Consider the following 19,182-nt stretch of genomic DNA (forward strand, 5'->3'; position numbering starts at 1 on the left):
AAAATCAGATCTCACACATGTTGATGATAGCTTTCGGAAAACGGCTCGGGGCCTATTTCGCTCATCTCGACACCGCATGAATCCACTTTGGAAGAAAAGTGGCCTGCTCCTGCTCCTGCTCCTCCTGCTCCTGCTCCTCCTCCGCCTCCGCCTCTTCTTGCACGGTGGAGCACATTTGATACGAAGCACCGTCATGGACACAAACCGGGGATTTAAATGCTTGCACACGGCGGCATGCTCGACAACCAAATGAGGATGGATCGGAAATAATATATATTTTTTTAAATTAAAAAAAAAAAGGAAAAGGAGGGATTTAATCGAACTAAGCAGGTATGTGTCCAAACTGCATGCAACACGTCGGGTGTCTTTACACTCGCGTGTCACATTTAAAGATGTTTCTCCAGCTTGCAGCTTAAAGCAGACGTCGTAACTTTAGTACTGACTCTCCCACGTAGGTGCATTTATCCGGTTGAAAGTCTTTTAAAAACACACACAAACAATGATTGCAAGTTAGATTTGGTGCCGATGTCAACTAATTGCACTGCAGCGTGTCCCACATCTGGGCAGCAGCCTCTTGATATGTTGGCCCTGTGCAACATCACATTAGTGCGAGAACAAATATTGACTGTTAGGAGCACAAAGCTGACATCATATGACACGTGCCTGACAGGATTGGGGGCTCCCTGCTTGAGCAAAAGCCCCCCCCCCCCCCGGCTTCAAGGCGACGTGATTTCATTTCCCCACTGGAGAGGATGGATGGGGTCTCTATCAGCCAGCCTGCAGTCGCCGTGTAATGGGGGATGGGGAGGCTGCTTCCAGCACAGTGGAAAAAAGGAAAAAAAAAAAAAAAAAAAAAGATCAGGCTTGGTGAAATTGGAAACCTTTTTTTTTTTTTTTTTTTTTTTTTGGGTACTAGCAAGTGGGAGCGCAACAGTGGGCGCTGTGAACGGTGTCATTCAGTGTGGACATCTGCTCGAAGATGGTGAGGGGATTACATTCACGGGGGCCCAAAAAGTACACGAGGCACATTTCGGAAGCGTCGTGGCTCGTGGCCGGGCTCGTACAATGAAGTGCACCGCCAAAAAGTTGCAAAACTGTCCATTTAAAGTCTCACATTGTGAAAACCGTAGCAGAGCGGACTCGCGGTTGCCATGTCTGCCTCACGATTCTGAGGTTCCGAGTACGAATCTCGGCTGCGGCCTCCCTGAGTGGCGTTTGCGTCACGTCCGCGTGCTTGCGTGGGTTTTCTGCGGGTACTCCGGCTTCCTTCCTCCCACGTTCGGAAAACACGCATGTTGGGTTCGTTGAAGACTGTAAATTGTCCGGCGGTGTGATTGCGACTGTTGGCTGGCGACCAGTCCACAGTATCGCCTCAAAGTTAGCTGGGCTAGGCTCCAGCTCACCTGCCCGGAATGAATATTGCAGCGTTTTGGCCGTGGTGTTGCATTGAGCGCAGAATATTGTCGACGTTGGACTTTTGCCGTTCGTCTGAAATGCGTGGAGCCGGCCGACGTCCATTTGGCGAAGAATGCACCCCCGGAGGAGATGTGGAGACGGACGAGAGCCGGCGCTAAAATGAAGGCAAGCGAGAGGGAGGTCTAAATGGAACAGGAGAATTGACCCAATCCTGCGTGCGTTACACGCCAACGGACCAACTGCAGTTGTTTGTTTACATTCAAAGTCAGCTTGTAGCGAACGCGAGTGGCGTCACGCACGCTGCGTGACGGCGAGATTCCGATTTCGTGCGCTTCCGTGGTATATTCGAATTAGAAAGCGAGCCAGAAATGAAGTGCGTCGGACGCACGGCCATGAAAACGAAATGGAGCCGCTGCGCTTCCTGACGTGCGGGAAAACACTCGCCCGGGAGCTGCTGTCTCACGCCGGAATAATCACGGCAACCGCGCTCACTTGGCCACGCCCCTTAAAGGCACACACGCATTCCTATTCACCTGAGATGCCGTTTAGTAAATGTATTCATGTGTGCAGATCACCGCAGGTGTGTTTCGCTCGTCGAACGTGGCTGTAACGAGTTTTGTTCTCGCCAACCAATCGGAGAACGGACGAATACCGATGTCATCGAGTACCAGTGCTCTGGCCCCGTGAGGAGGAATTTGAAATTTCGTCGGCTAAAGAAACAATGTCATTGCTACGACTATTTAAACGACATCAGCCAGCGCTGCTGATTGTGAAGGCCCTGCGTGGGCAGATTCCATTCACACGGCAACACGTACAGGCTGCAATCTGATTGGGCAAAAAACATCCTCACGGCCGCTGACACGTACAGGAAGCAGCGCAGCCAAGAGGAACGCTACAAAATGAAGACAATTTCTTGCAACAATTTTTAGAATTGAGGTTAAATATCGCTCCGTGGTTCTGACCGCCCACCACGGGGTCTTGCTAAATCTGACATCTGCTCATGCGTGATTGCATCACAGTGCTTCGAGCTGTCACCGTTTCTCTGCGTGAAAGGGGCTAGCGAAGACTTAACGTGCAGCAGGTCTTGCATTTAATGTGACCACACTGTTCTTTGCGCTTCAGGAAAGCAGCTATGTGCAAAGCAGAGGCCGGGCCCGCCCCTTTTCAGCTGTTCCCGTCATCACCCGCGGACGGTGGCATCCACGGCCGTCACGTGACTCGGCTATAGGATTGGTTTTCACGACAGCGCCATTTGGTATCGGGCCGCACGGAGAGACGGAACAAGTTTTATTTTGAAAATCAGGCGCATCCCCTCGTGCCTTTGTAAAGGTCGCACTGCTAGTCTCGCTCGCGTAAAAAAAACGTCTTCAGAGAGGGGAAATTGCCTAAAACTTCCCGCAGATTTGTTTCTAAATACATTACATATGTTTGGCACGCTTATCTGTGGCGTGTGAAATTTAGAAGACATTTACTTTCAGTGTTCGTGAAATTTAAGGGCTAACATCAGCAGTCCGACGCTTAAAACTTGGGTTTATTGCTTCAGGTGGGTCCAAGCACGCGCTGCTTAACATGCGGCGACAGGATGGCCAATGAGGAAAAGGGAAACTTCAGAACTGACCACCTTGCTCCCATTTCCAACATCTCCTCTTCTCATCTTGACCAATACAAAATGTAGTCGGCTGCACATAAGCGACGCACTTTGGCTGTCGTCGCCGCCCATGACCCCGAGATGGGTCTTATTGAAGAGAAACGAGTGCGGGGGGCCTCTCACCACAACAACCGTATTTAGCTGAATGTTGACTTGTCCTTTACATCTTTTCTTTTTGTTTGTTTCCATCCAAATGCTGCTTGAGGTAAACCCGGTGCAGGACCAGTGTGACAACGAGAGGAAAGTTTTCGCTGAGTTTGCCGTTCTCGTGCAGCTTTTTTTTTTTTTTTTTTGTCTCGAGCCTATGTGAGAGAAAAGCCTTGGCATGCCGCCCGCTGAGGCCTTTGGACCTCTCATCTTTGTTGACATAGCTGTGATCCTCTGCCAGCCTCTTTTAGAGGTCCCCCCCCCCCCCCGCCCGAATATCTGTTTTTCTCATTCCTCGCCGGACGTGGAGAGAGGCGTGTATGTAAGCAAAATAATGCGCTGGCATGAGAAGGCGGCGAGCAAAAGGTGGCTTGACGAGACAAAAGAGGCGAGCTTGCAATGGGCCCCGCCCCTTTCCGTGCCATCGGGACGGGCCCACCTCCTATCGCTCAGCTGTCGGGATGCTCCGGGGGCTGGCGCACGCTCACACAGGAACTATTGTTCCCGCTCTTGGCCCCGGCGGCCCACGGCTCCTCGATAATGCGGCTTCTGTGCCCGCCCGACAGTCGGACACCAGGCCCGATTCGGACGGGGCGGCCTCGTGTTTCTCCGCTACTCGTCCCTCGCAGCTCACTGCCCCCGTGCTTCCTTGTTGCGCGTTTCGTGGCTGCTGACACTAAAACCAAGTAAACAATTCATTTTATTTTTTTGGAGCCATTTGTTTGCCCAACAACAGACTTTTTGGAACAAGTTTGCTGTCTAGGGAAAGGAGTAGCATTGAAACAAGAGTTCAGAAAATTCTCCCATCACGTTAAAAATGTGATTCAGGCAGTCTTACAAGTTGGTTCCTTTCTTGTCAAAAAAATAACTTGAATAACAAGTGCCAACACATCCATCTGTTTTCTATAGCGCTTGTCGTCGTTATGGTCGGCGGTGAGCTGGAGCCTATCCTGGCTGAGTTTGGGCCAAAGGCAGGCGAAACCTTGGACTGGCCGCCAGCCACTTGCAGCTTTTGGTACCATTGATGTGGGGATGGGCCGGTACTGAAATTTGATGTATCAAAAGTACTATTGGTTTCGGTGCTCGGTATCAGTGAGTACAAAAGAGTGAATCGTCATACTGGTGTCAGTCTAAAAAAAAAAGTGGTATTGAACACCCCTACATCCATTTTTCCATAACGCTTTTGCTCGTGAAGGTCACGATGAGGCTGGCCAATGACTGAGCAAGAGGCAGAGTGCACCCTGGACTGGTTGCCAGCCAACTGCGGTTGTTCGCACCATTTCCCAGCTGAACCTGTCGGGTTTCCCGTTGAACCGTTATGATGAAATGGGGCCATATTAATATTTTCTCTCATTTTCTCTGTTTTTCCTTGTCTTGCTGCATCGTTTTGGGTCTATTAGCCCCCAAACGTCGTTACGGGCGACCAAACACTTCTTAAGGCTCTTTCCAAAAAGTCTTTCCCCTGCATTATGGTCGTAAATAGCGATCCATTTATTACAATTCTACTGACACTGATAGACACTGGATGCAACGCAAACGTGTCCGGCGTCAAACATTCTCGTGTTTACGGCCGGTCAGTTTGCTGCACAGGCCTAGAGTTTTATGAAAACGAAGCCACATCGTATCCGGTGAGTGACCTGGATTCTTCTCTCAGGATGAAAGCCAGAATGAAGTGCACAATGAAAACCCATCGAGGCCACTCCTCCGGTTCTTCGTGTGCGGATTGTATTTGCATTGTATTTGAGACCTTTCTCGCTCCGCTGTAGCTTTGTTTGGAACTGGATACAGGATTTTCCAGAACAGCTATTGTGTTAAGCGCTAACAGATGAGTTTCGGAAAGGCTGATATTTATATTGGCAAGACAAAATTGAGGTAGTAGATATTCTCTGGTGACCATTGTTTTAAGTCAACAACCTTAAAAACATGGCACCGGCTGCCCTCGGGCTGTGTTTGACTCTATTTTGAATACGCAAAATGACTAACCTTTCACACAGAGATCCCGTAAACTTGCTAAAACAGGATAGGTGGCATTTATTTGTCAGGTCGTCACGCATCTAATTATCCATTGCTGCCTTGGTGTGTAAAAGTGCATACAAAATCATGCTTCACTGCCAATGCAGTGAATCCTCGTTTATCGCGGGGGTTACGTTCGAGAAAATGAAATCGGCAAAGTAGCGACCGCTTATATGTTTCACGGATGCGTTCCAATGCTAAGTTTTGAAACGGCACTTCAGAGAGAGGTGCGGGTATTTTATTTGTGCATTTGAGGTCAGCCTCTACACACACAACACAAACACAGGCGATTTCCTGCGTTAACCATTTGCACTACTCCTCACACTCACGGTCTGGGAAATGTAGTCAGTAAAACAGGTTACGTGTACTCAGAACTCATTGTGGTGATGTTTTAAACTACAGTACTGTAGATGTAGAAAATCAAGCTAAACATTGCTCTTTACTTGCATTTTTTTCCCGTCGATATTGTTATGAGTGTGTGCGATAGCTATTCGTTGGGCTAAAGCGTGTGTTTGTGAATTGACCCGTCACATTGAAATCAGGAGGCCTATAAAGCTGAGTGTATCAGAGATGTGCAGGCGCGTAAGCGCTAGACTGCCCTTTTATAAATTAAAAAAAAAAAAAAAATAATAATAATAATAATAATCTGCGATGCACTGCCTCCGCAATAAATGAACCGCGATCTAGTGCGGGATTACTGTCCAGATAAATTCTCGACGACTCCAGTTATGGCCCTGACGCAGCATTTCTGCATGAAATAAGATTGAGCTTCCCTGGTACATTTCTCCATCAGTTTGCAGCAAGTGTTGCTTTCAATTAAGATGCGCCTATGATAATAACGGCAAGGATTCAGCTATGGATGGACGAGGCCTGCTGTGTGATGACACTCCGAGATTGGCTTTTGTTTGTGGTGCTGAGGGAAGTCATCACCTGGACAACCGTTCTTCGCCCGTCACGTTGTGGAATCAATTCAATGTGTGAGCTCAGAGCTGAAGCGCCGCCATTGCACCGGGACAAATGACGAGGCGTGAGTCAAATCGAGGCTGGGAACAAAACCACGGATCGAGTTTTGCCTTCAAGATTTGAAGCCGGTTTCGCTGAGCAACGTGAAATTTGCGAGGCATTTCTCTAATAACTGGACGCACAAAAAGGTTTCAAGAAGCCCTTCCTGCAAACGCACAGGAAGTCAGCCGTTTTGGTTTGACGCGGCCACGTTCGTGTCATTTTGGCCTTTTCTGTTTGGTTGAAAATTCAGCCCTTCAAGCTCGTTTAATTGAGCAACATGAATTTCGGTAGGCGTGTCAATCAAGAGGAGACCCACAAAAACGTCTCAAGAAATCATGCACGAAAATGCACAGGAAGTCTGCCGTCTTGTTTTGAAGCGGCCATTTTAAGGTCATTTCCTCGAGATTTAGTCCAATTGTTACCCAATTTGAAGCATGTGTACTAAATAGACGAGGCTATGCTATACCCGTTAGGAATTTGAGTTTTCGTCCTTCCGTGTGGGCGGAGCCTGGTGGCGAAGTTGAATGACACGCCATTGAACACGAAATATAACAACGTACGACAAAAGTACAATAATGCACTAAGCGAACGGAATGTGGAAGGAAAGAGGGAAAACGGGGTAGGACACAAGTGGCCCTTACGTAACGGATTTTATTTATAGACGCATGCCTACAGCTTGGTGTGTGTCCGTGCGCACGAAGCTGCCGTTATGCAGGACTCGCAAAGTGCCGCTCTGAAACGTACGCCTGCGCTCGCATCGATGCATCTTGCACTTTGACTTTCCGAAGCTCTCGTCTCTTCTGCACACGCGTCTGCGTATGTGCGCGCGCGTGCGTGTGCTTCTCGGGCGGACTGGAAGACGGCGAAGATGCGCCGCTGTGACTCACTGCCTCTAAGGTCAGAGGGAAGCCATTCGGCGAGGCAAGCTAGCGGTTACGGCGAACACGTCATTCTTTTGGACGTGGCCACTTGCCACTAATGCCACGTTCTTTTGAGGACGCCGCACGGCATTAAAACGCCAAACAGTGCTGCGGATTGTGGGGAAGACGTAGTTGACGGTGTGCGCGGGTGCTTGGATTATGGGATGTTTTACTTGTTGCTATATCTCTATTGTGTGTGTCTAGTTGTTATTAGCAGTAAATGTAGGGAGAAAAGGAAATGAACTGTAGTCGAGAATATAGTGGCCTTGGACATTTACTCCACTGCAGATGGGAGGAGATGTCTGTTAGCAAGTGTATTTTTGGAACACAAGAAATCCTCGTCGCTCACTAAGGAAAGATAAATATCTGCAATATATGTATAAAAAGTATCCGAACAATGAAATGCGTATTTTTAGTTTGACCCCTCCTCTTTCGACGGATTTAAACATACCAAAACACCCTTAAACTAAAGAAAGCGCACTCCAAAAAAGACTGTATTTGTATTTGAACATAAAAACATTGCAAGAATAAAATGGATAGAAAATACTGTGCATATTATAGTGACGGCGTTCACGGATGCCTTTAAGATGCGGCCTGGCGGGGTGCCGCGGGAGTTTCGGAGTGAGAGCTGTGGCTGACAGCTGACAGGGCAGCATTTCCATCGGGGGTGCCAATAAGGCTAGGACCGTTCAGAAGCAGAACAAGAGCAATTTTGGACTAAGCTGACCTTGTCATGTAGCAGAAAGGGAAAGCTCGTCTTAGCGAGTCATGTGAGGAATTAGAACCCGTTTCTCCTGCCTTGCAACTCGAAGAGCACTTCTATTCGAGCAATAACTTCTTAATCCGCCTCGACTAGCGAAATACACCCGAGCTACCCGGAGGGGAAACGTCCGCCCGCCCGCGCTGGAGTTTGCCTGCAGTCGACGAAATGAAAGCGTTGCGCCTCCAGGCGGGAGCCGCCTCGGCGGAGGTAAGCCTCCGTGGCCGACGCGATTGCCGGAGTCTCCACGACGACTTCCTGTGTTAAGCCCGCGGTGCCATAAAACGGTTAACCGCTGGATAATGCAAGCACGGTCACCTCGCGGTTCGCAGCACGTCGAAAAAAAAAAAAAAAAACCCAACAAAAAATCATGTCATTTGTTTTTAATTTAATAAAAGCACTCTTGAATACTGGATTTGATTAAACATACAGTATAGTAAGAGCATGATTAAATAGAAAAATATCCTTCCGTCTTTATTCCGACATTTAGCAAAGAGAAATAATTTTGGTGAACCTCATTGCGTTAAAACGGGGAAAGTTGAGTCTAGTTTCATGTCGGACGGTGAGAAACAAAAGCGTATGCGTCTTTTTATATCGTGGATGTAAACTGCCGGTTCCAACTGTGGATGCGATGTTTCATGTTAGCATTAAGCTTGTGAACTCATTTGGTTGTTAAATACACGTGTGTTTGTTTGATGTTCAGTTTGACGGTAAACGTCACCTCTTTTCTTTTTGTCTTTTTTTCTACGAATTGTTGGCTATCTGACTGAATCCTCGCATTTGAGCAACTTCTAGTCTAGACTGCCAAATATGTTTCAGGGCAAATATCCCGCTTCCCTCCACCATGCCGCAAAAGAGGCTGCTGATAACATGAGGACCACTGTTGGCATTGTTACGAGTCGCCTTTTTGAGAAGTAGTCACGAGAGGGGTCGGGAAAGTCGGCGACTTTGGTGAGGATCTGGATAAAAGTCGATTTTCCGTGAACCAGGAAGTAGCCTGGTAGTAACCAGCAATCTGGTAATCAAGCACCGGCTTGCGCCCACCATAGGGCCCCATTTAGTAACGAACAATCAATCGTAGTTGTATAGTAGTAGTGCGTCCGTGTGCGTTTGTTAACAGTTGCGCCCCATTTCAGTTTTGTTCTCAGTTGTCAACAACTGCTGCCCCGCTTGTCCGACGACTCGGTCTTTTCCAGAAGGCTCCATGCTTCTTGTGAACGTAAACACAGAGCGATGGCGCTAAACTAAGCTATTGGAAAGATCCCAACATCCCAGCTTGGACACAAACAACAGCGAGAGGATGAAGGGCTCTGCTGTGTGGGAAACGAGGAGGAGGAGGAGGACGAGGAGGAAGAGGAGGTGGATTACGAGCATGCCGATTATTATTACGGTGCAATCTATTCGAGCAATAACTTCTTAATCAGCCTCGACTAGCGAAATACACCCGAGCTACCCGGAGGGGAAACCTCCGTCCGCCCGCGCTGGAGTTTGCCTGCAGCCGACGAAATGAAAGCGTGCGGCTCCAGGCGCATCTTTGATTGTGACCGACGAGCACACAATGATTCAGACAAGCGCGCACACTCGCTCAGGGAGGCGACAAAGACTCGGGGAGCGACCCGAAACACCGGCCGAAGTCCTGACTGACCGGCCGAGATTGATCAGGAATTGGGTGCATCTTCCGAGACCCAAAGGACATTGCCTTCTGTGACAATCCGTCACGATCACGACAAACGCGTTCTGCCGCGTACCGCGACAAATACTCTTTATACCGTGCAAATGCATACTGATATCGAGCGGCAGGTGCCTGGACTTGTCCGACTTCCAACGCGTTGGCATTTTTCTCCCTCATCATCGACCTGACGAGCTGAGATTCAACCACTGATCTTTATCTTCTCCTCAAAAGCTGTGCTGAGCTCCAATCCAAAGTGATGCAACGACAAACCTGAAACAGGCGCCACATAATGTACTGTATTTCGGTTTTATTGAAGCACAAACAACATGGCGTGATTGTCATTAAAGGAGCGGATTATCCTGGCCGCCGCAGCTACATTATAATAACACAAAGAGAGCAAATGGCCGAGAATAAAGGCGAGAGAGCGGCTATTCGAGAGGCTGTCGGCAGTGATAGGACCGCTCGTTGACTGTGCTTGTGCACTTTGGTGACAGAGACTCTCCACGTTTCGCTTTTTAGCCCCAGGTACGTATGAAATTATAAATATAGTTAAGTGTTACTGTGTGTGTGTGTGTGTGTGTGTGTATATATATATATAACTTCTTGCTCGCCCACTCACGCACGCCGCGCGACTGTTTGAGAAGTGACTACTCCACCACTAGGCAGTCTTGCGATCTTCTTTGTCCAGCTATTTACAGGTTCTGCCAGATTCATTGCCATCCAAGTGTTTTCACTCGAATAACAGAGTCCGTGCCGAATGTTTGAATCCAGTCGCCTCTCGCTGTTTTGCTTCTGCCCTTTTATTGTGTCTGACGGTAATTGCGGCCGCCCGAGCTGACGGCTCTCCTTCGCATCTGCGCGTACGCCGAGGGAGTCGCGATAATGACATTTCCCGCACAGGCCGAGCAAGCCGAGTGTGGCCCTGCGCGAGCGTACAGGCATCTATTATTGAAAGCGAGGCGTTCATTATTCATTACGACGGCTTTTCTCTGCGCTCAGCAGATCGACTTCTTTGATTCTGTTTGTTCATCAGACACTCGGCTCATTGAGGTTAGACAGCCATGAATATTTAGTTGTGTGTGTGTCAGAGATAAAGTGATCTTAATGAATGTCTACTGAGCTCAAATCAATTTGTAAGAAAATACTCAGAGGACCTTTGTGTGTCTGCTCACTCACAGTACAAAGTTCATCATTGAGGCTGCTTCCAATGGACATTATCACAGAGCACTCGACCTTTGTGATGCGATTTGTTTTCCTCCCAAATTCGCCCACTCGAAGCCGGTTTAATTTAGCAGCATGAAATTCGGGAGGCACGTCGACCACATGAAAAGTCACCCAAACATTCCCAAGAACTCATGATTGAAAAAAACTAAAACAAAAGAAAATAAACACAGGAAGTCTGCCAGTTTGGTTTCAAGTGGTCATTTTACTCTCATTTGTTTTTCGGGTCAAAAATTCATCTCCCAAAGCAAGTGTCACTTAACAACATGAAATTCGGTGGGCATGTCTGCCATAGATAGACTCACAAACATTTCTCAAGAACCCGTGCTTGAAAAAAAAAAAAAAACAGGACGTCTGGCGTTTTGGTTTAAAGCAACCATTTTAGTTGTGGAATGATTGTGGTGAGTCAGAAGCGCAGCGGTGGCGAAGGCTCTGTCCCCCAAGGTACACGTCTACCATGGCTAAACCCACAAAAAAGTCTCAAAACCCCATGACTGAAAAGACACAAGAAGTCCGCTATTTTGGTTTGAAGCAGCCATCTTGGGGTCATTGTGGCCATTTCTTTTGGTCGCAAATCCACCCGCCAAAGCCGGTTTCGCTAAACAAAATGACATTTGGTAGGCATGTTTATCATAAGTAGGCCCACAAAAAACAACCCATGCCCGAAAAGAAACAGAAAGTTGGAGCGGGCATTTAAAAAAGAACTCCCTCCGCCTCCCATAACCAGCGAGGCAAATGTTACATTTCGTCGGTACTGCTCCAGTCAGCGCTCGTTTGCTTGGGCCTGCGTATTTTTAGGCTTCCAGCACGATGACTTTGTTTTCATGCCATCGCACTTCACCTGTGATGGCCTACCCACGGGGTGTCATCGCAATGCTGAAAGGGTGCTAGGCTAGCAGAGCATTTGAATTGGTCTGAAAGACACTTGACGTGATGTTCTGCAACCATGGCCGAGTGGGGTTCGAGAGAGGCGTTCCGGGTCCCTGTCCATAACCGGATAAATAAACGGGACAGGAAAGAGCGTGATCTTCCTGCGTTGCGTGTGTACAAAGGGTGTTGTCCGAATAAAGGCCACTTGACCTGCTCCATACTGAGAGGTCCGCGGATGGATGGAGTGAGGAAACGCTCCATTAGGATTCATTAAAGCCACTCCATAGACACGCAGTCCCCAACGCAATGAGCCGCATCAGAGGTAGCCCCCCCCCCCCAGCCATCCCTTCATCCTTCAAGGAATGTCAGATGTTCCTTCCGTCTCAGCCTTTTTCCCTCTCTCGGGATAAGGCGGCCATGTCCGCTGGATCTGTTACCATGGCGATGAGTCACGTATGAGCAGGAAACCGCTCTGTACTTAGTGGGAGGAAGTCATGCATTACAGATACTTTGTTACTGTACTTAAATCGATTTTTCAGATATCTGTACCTTTTTAATTTTTATTTTTTTACTTTTACTCCAAAATTTGAAAACATTTCTACTCCGTACTTTGTCAAAATAGACTCGTTACTGTCTTCAACCTGTCCGGTTGACGACACAATGTAAAAAAAAAGACAGAAATAGAAAGAAAAATCAGGTACAGCAGCAAATAAGACGCAACAGATTCAGAGAAGCAAGATACAGAGGTACTACCTCGACTTATGAGTGACCCGAGTTTTTGAGATATGTGGCGTCCATTTTATGTTTTGGCTTGAGCAGAGTTACGACTGCCAGCTAAGGTAGCAGCGACAAAATTCACGAAAAGCAGCAGTTTGGCAGACAGTGAGGAATTCTTCAAAAAAAAGAGGCCGAGTGCTTGCTTCAAGCTGTTCACTCCCACTTGGAGTTAACTTTGAAAATAAAAATAGATGTTGTGTATTCAACCAAATACGCTAGCTTAAATGCTGACACACTATGTAAAACACCATAGACGGGCTCACGAAAGTAGCATCAATGTCGCTGTAATTGTAAAACTTCGATTTGAACACAAGCAGTAGCAACACTTGCATTACTCACTGGCGGATATTCTTTATTAAAAACATTACTAAAAATGTTATTTATGTTTCAGTTGGGGCGCTGGAACGGATTAATGGCATTTCTATTCATTTTAATGGCAAACGATGATTTGAGATATCATTGTTTATAAACAATACCCAAAACGGGTATCGTTTATACTACCCAATAAATGACAGCAAAAGTTATGTACGTTACTTATGTAGAAGCGTTGAAAGCGTACTTCAAGTTTCAGTTGTCTTTTTGTTTTTGTTTTTTTAAACACAGTATCTGTACTTAAATACAGAGTTTTGGGTGCCTTTGCCACCTCGGGGAGTTAGCAAAAAGACAACGGACGATCCCATTGTGTGAATGGTAAGGATTTGAATTAGCATGAGTCAGAAGTACGGCCGACATAAAAAGAAACCACAGTCGTCGCGCACAAAGACCTGTCAGCTGCACCGTTTCGATGACTCGCGGCGCAGTCGAGACGTCGTTACTGTCGGTCTCATTTGCCTGAACCCGTCGTCATGGAGAAACCGTTGTGGCCGAGATCCGAAATCCTTTGTTGGGGGGGGGCTGCTCGCTCGAATGATCAGCAATGCCTTTGTGTACTTTCAGCCTGACCAGCCATTGTGAATAAGACAGCGATTGCTTGTCTCGATTGGCACCAAACTATCGAAGACGATACGTTCCCTGACGACGCACATAAACACTCCAGGCACATGTATTCCATTTTTTGAAACACACACAATTGAGTTGGTTGAGTGGTTAGCATGTCTGCCTCGCAGCTAAATGGGAAAGGGGCTTGCACACATGTAGCGATTTTCTACCGTCAAGGTACTTGAAGCGTTTTAACATTGTTTCCTTATTCACCTACTGACGACGAAGGATCAGGAGCAACTTTGGGGTTCAGCATCTTGCTCAAGGACACTTTGGCATACTTTTATTATCTGAGTGGCTTCTAATGACCTGATGAGAAGATCCATAATTCCAGATAGGAAAGTGCTCTTACAGACATTCCGCTATCTGTTTACGTTGAACATACTTTAACAGTCACAGAAGGCAATCGCTTCAATAAAGAAGAATCGGTTGTTTCAGTTAAAAGTCTCCGATGGTCCCTCATTCATTTACATTTTAATACGTATAACAATTGAGAAATGAATTGAAAATATACAAAAAGGAAATTAGAATCGACTTCTGATTTGTTGTAAGTTACAATTCAATAGTAGTATATATAATGATAACGATAGCAATGATATCATTTATATTATTTGATTCCCTCACCAATGGGAATTGATAAAGAGAATCGATAAGGAATCGCCTCAATAAGCAGTATCGATAATGGAATCGGAATCGCTAAATTCTCATCAATTCCCATCCTTAGGTGGGAACACTTTTCGACGGTGGCTCGTGTTCTTACGTTTTGTTCACTTTAGAGGTGGATATTTTTAAATGGGACCTTGCTAAGGTAGCATCATACAATCATTTTGTTAACAGTGGAAATTTGCCTTGATAAAAGACTGCAAATTTGTCTGATTGTCCCATGGAAAAAGGCTTTTTTGCCACATGATCTACTTGGATAACACGCTGTCCAGTCTTCCTCGACTTTCTTTTGAATTGTTCCACTATTTGTCAGAACTGAGGCGCGTGTGTGTGCAAGAGCCGCTTTCTCTTGGGAAAGCCACGAAAAATGACAGCACTCTACGCTCCTGGGAAAAGTCCTGTCATCATGTCACCGCATGTTGCGGACGTCGTCAGTGGATAAATGCAGTGCGGTTGTGCATGCAAATCTCCTTTTACCAACTTCAGTAAATGCGCACACATTATTTTGAAAGGAAAAAGCCGTTGGCAAGCAAGACGTCTCAGATGGTAGTGAATGGAGATGTTGAAGATGGATGATGGGAATAAAAAACATCTTTAAAGAGCAGTGAGGGACATCTTGTTATTTCAAAGGTGGGAAGGGGTTTTATCTGTTTGTTATGGTTTTCTGTCATGTCCATTGTACACTTCAGTCCAACTTTTTTGCCTCTTATGGGCATTGATGTCCTCATTCAAGATGAATCACACCTACAACTCTCCTTGCTTGCCCTCCAACATCCTAAACCGTTAATTCTGCGCGTGCATTGTCGCGGCTACGCTCAATTACCACGTTTTTCCTCACTCTCCCCCGCCAGGTGACGGCGGAAGGATGCCGCTGGTGAAGCGCACCATCGAGCCCCGGCACCTGTGCCACACGGCGCTGCCCAGGAACATCAAGAACGAGCTGGAATGTGTGACCAACATCTCCTTGGCCAGTGTCATCCGACAGCTCAGCAGCCTCAGTCAGTGCACCGAAGATCACACACGCGTGTGGTTAGATTAGTATACAATCAATGACACGATGCTCTTTTTTTTTTTTTTTTTCTTTTCCCTCTTTCTTGGTGTTGTGTTGTAGGCAAATATGCCGAAGACCTGTTCGGGGAGCTGTTCGACGAGGCCCACTCCTTCTCCTTCCGGGTCAACTCCCTGCAGGAGCGCGTGGACCGCCTCTCCGTCAGCGTCACACAGCTGGACCCCAAAGAGGAAGAATGTGAGCACTGTTGTCTACCTCTTTTAGTATCTCTAACTGCCACAATAAGATGGGTGCAGTGGCGCTTGCGGTCATCGTGTGACAATGCGAAAGTGGCTCTCCGGTCAGGCTGAGGAGGTTATCAGGGGGGTTGGGCGGATGCTGGATGAGGGCACCTAGAAGAGGTGGCAAGACAAAAGGAGAGAATCACAGCACGGTAATATCCATCCACGGGGCCGCGTATTGAGTTCCCATGAAGCAGCTGTGTGCGACTCTTAACTGCTTATTTCTCGCTGACACGGAGCCGAGTGCGGCGGGGAAAACCTCCGAAGTGGAACGTGATCCGTTTCGTGACGCCCAATTTGCTTCCCATTACAAAAATAATTTCTCCCATAGGAAAAAATGTAAAGTGAGTTAATTTGCTCTGGGCTCACAGGACCTTTCCAGGTGTTTTTTTTCCTGATGAACGTTCTTAAATGTCGTAGAGTTAAAAAATAACTACTGTATGGTAAGACTAATGTGGTAAACTCCAACAAATTACGATTTAATGCCTAGAGTGTAAATTATCGTGGGGGGAATATCTTCCAGAGACACCTGCAATCGGTCAAAAGTTGTAACATAGAGAGAGCTCATAAAAAAAGTTTCTCAAATAATATCACCCCTCCTGCACGCTTTATAGCAATGTTTCCCGACCTTTATTGCGCTGAGGCCCTCATTTTACATCTCACAGCACACAATCAGACACAAACATCCCAAAAAAACAAAACGTTTGAACACTAAAATAATGATGATCTCGTCTCAATTACCTTACAAATTTTACTCTGTGTAAAATTTGGGACTGTTGAATACTTGAAGGAAGCCAATTCTTATTCTGTTTTATGAATGGCAACAGGACGATACACAGCTAATGGAAGGGCATTTCGTTGTTCCGCCTGTCACTATACATCAGTGGCATCGATAGATAACGAAGATATATTTGAAATGAATGACAAATAATTTGGCGACAAATTAGGTGAAATTGGATCTTTTCCCACGGCACACTTTATGCTCTCTCACGGCACGTTAGTGTGCCAACCGGCCTGGTTGGGAATCACGACTTTAAGCACATTTATTTAAATTATTCAAACATGCTTAAACATATCAAGTTATTAAAGTCGCTCCATTTAGTCACCCTTGATTTAGGTGTCTTTTACTCAGAAAACTTGCAAAACCGCCGCATCCGACGACCCGGCAGTGCAAGCGTCAAAGTTCACACCGCTGTCCCGCCTTTCCAGCCTTCCTTCCCGTCCCGTCCCCGCCTCCAAAGGCGGAAAATCCTTGGGTCCACACCGTCCTCTGCCGTCCATGTATTTAGAAAAGCGACGTCGGGGGAAAAAAGGTGCAAAAAGGTGACTTTTACGGGCGGTGGGGAAAAAGAAGCAAAGAGAAAGTGGTGAAGGGAGGAGTTACCTCTCGTCTTACTTTAGCGAACAAGGTTGTTGTGTGGAACAAGTCTCGGCTATCGTAAACCTGCTGAGGAAGCCGTTCCGACCTAGCCCAGATAACTCTGCGGGACAATTCTTTCACACTTGACTGCTTTTTTCCTGCTGCAGTGCCCCGCGCCGCACATACATTTTTCTGTTCCTTCTACACTTGTGAGGCGCACACCACCACCACAGTACGTACAGTATATGAAGGTAAAGTAAAGCACCTCAGCTACGGGACAAAAAGGAGTATACAGGGTTTGCGCCGCTGCTGTATCACAGATTTTTAGCGATTGTTTTTTTACTGTTTTTTTTTTTTTTTTACATTATACAGGCAAGTCCAAATTTAGACTTTTGTTGGATTCAATGTCGCATCTCGGCCACTAGTCACCAATGCACGTTTGTTCGACGCCTGGAGAACAGTAAAATACTCACACAAAAGCTGCTGTCGGCTACAGCTCACGCCCAGACACTCGCACGCAGAATGGCCTTTTAAAGGTGCATGCATGTATACAGACACTACAATATGTGCAATATTCTCAATACTATACATTTTATGCTTGCCATATTTTGGGTGTTCAGATATGTTTGCAGTGTGTTTAAAAAGTTTGTTTTAGTAAGTTCAAGTGTGCCTTTGGAGGTACGGTTGTAAAAACGGGACAGAAGTATAAAAGGCACAGGCAGATAAATGTCTTCATTACGGTTCTGGTGCAGGCGAAAAGAGGCCCGTGCGAGCACGGTTCTTTGTGTTGGTTTTCCGAGAGAAGCGCGTCGCTCAAAAGAGTCGTTTCCTCGGCATGTCTTTAAACATGCAATCGTACGCGGTGTAAGTGGAGGCTTTTAGCGCTCGCAAATGACTTTGTGATGGCGACTGTGGTGTGCAGGAAGAGTGCAGCGGAGGAGGCAACGGATGAGAATAAATCAGGGCTGTACGGGGAAGGCAGGACGATGGGGGTTGGGGAGGATGCAGCAGACTGAAAAAAAGACCTCGAAGTACCCAAACCGGCCCATTGGAATACAACAATTAAACCAATCAATTCTTGCTCAAATATAAATGGCTACAAAGCATTTTCCCTCTCTTTTGAGACTCATGCATGGTCCTGGGCTTGAATAAATAAAGGAAACGTCAGTCTATAAATGAGCTGAATTGGCAGCCTGAGAAGACTTTATGCATGTTGATGCCGCAAATAATGTTACAGATGGAATTGGCTCCGTTTACAGTTGACTGTAATGCAGATCCATGGAACGTCATTTGTCATTGTGACAGATTTTGGAATGAATACAACAACACCACCCAAAAAAAGTGCCTATCAGCAGGCTGTGGCATCTGCTTCTCAACACGCCGTTGAGTTTATTCAAATGATAGTCATAATAATAATAACAGTGCAATGGGTGATCACACATCTGTTTTCCCTCTTTCAAGACCCACAGAATATCGTGTTCTGCGACGACATAAGGACAGGACAGTGACTTTGAAGCTAATACCTTTTTGGTTTTGTGACACCTCAAACTATAGAACAACAAAAGGAAGAACGAGAGAGGGATTTTGATGGCAAAATAATCATTTATTTAAAGATGTCCAAGAGACACACTTGGCTCGAGTTAAACGGCAGTGGCTTTTTTACGTGACAGTCGACTTTCTGTTACCTAGGGCAACACCTACTGTTTCTATCATGCATACTCTGTTTGAGTGTGAGGTGATTAAACCTGTCCGACCTCCAACGTGTAGGCATTGCTAACTCTCATAAATCGACTTGACAAGCCGAGATTCACCACCTAATTTTAATCTTCTGCTCAAAAGCTGTGCTTATCGCAAATCTAAAGTGATGCAAGGTTGCCATCTACAGACATCTGTTAGTTATTACAGTGGTTTACAAACCTGAATTTTATAGACAAGCTGTAAAAGATCCTCTTTCACGCCTACAAGGTGAAAAACATAATGGACGTATAAATCTGTCAGTGGCATTAAACGGTTGGATTCCTGATGACGAATATTAATGTCCGAGGCAGTGGATGAGTGACTATTAGTCAAACTTGGCACGCGTGCTTCTGCTTTATGTCCCACCTTCCTTCATGATCTGACTTTACAGTCGCTAGCCAGCTTTTCAGTCAGCCTTTGTGCAGTCGTCGGACAGTCTCCCGTCAACCGTTTTGGCAGCATAAAAGCATTATATCATAATTGGTTGTGAAGTCACTCAGTATACGTATGTACAGTACATCCAATTTGGCACCGTCGTAAGATGATCCGGAGCGCTGCCCAATCCAGAACAGCATGGTCGGGCCACGTATGCCATTTGCTGGACAAAAGCATTTTTGATAATTCTCGTTTTTCGGGGGAGATTAAACATCAAACACCAAGAACTAATTCAGAATATTTGGACCAAAGTCTCGAGTATAAACGGTA

The 19,182-nt window shown here is 46.4% G+C and overlaps 1 protein-coding gene across 4 annotated transcripts in view; it reads left to right on the forward strand.

The window, feature by feature from the left end:
* Positions 1-175: 175 nt before the first annotated feature.
* wasf1 (WASP family member 1) overlaps positions 176-19,182 on the forward strand; it is a 38,253-nt gene continuing 19,246 nt past the window's right edge. For 2 of the 4 annotated variants that reach the window (XM_061704009.1, XM_061704012.1), the window contains exons 1-3: positions 176-330; positions 14,942-15,088; positions 15,202-15,336. In XM_061704009.1, coding sequence (XP_061559993.1) covers positions 14,956-15,088; positions 15,202-15,336 — 268 coding nt within the window. In that variant the 5' untranslated portion in view covers positions 176-330; positions 14,942-14,955. Of the gene's footprint in view, positions 331-3,892; positions 3,898-6,932; positions 10,107-14,941; positions 15,089-15,201; positions 15,337-19,182 lie in introns of those variants that run through there. The other 2 variants (XM_061704011.1, XM_061704010.1) reach the window with 2 other exon arrangements.

This window comes from Phycodurus eques, chromosome 18, assembly GCF_024500275.1.
Source record: "Phycodurus eques isolate BA_2022a chromosome 18, UOR_Pequ_1.1, whole genome shotgun sequence".
Lineage (NCBI taxonomy): Eukaryota > Metazoa > Chordata > Actinopteri > Syngnathiformes > Syngnathidae > Phycodurus > Phycodurus eques.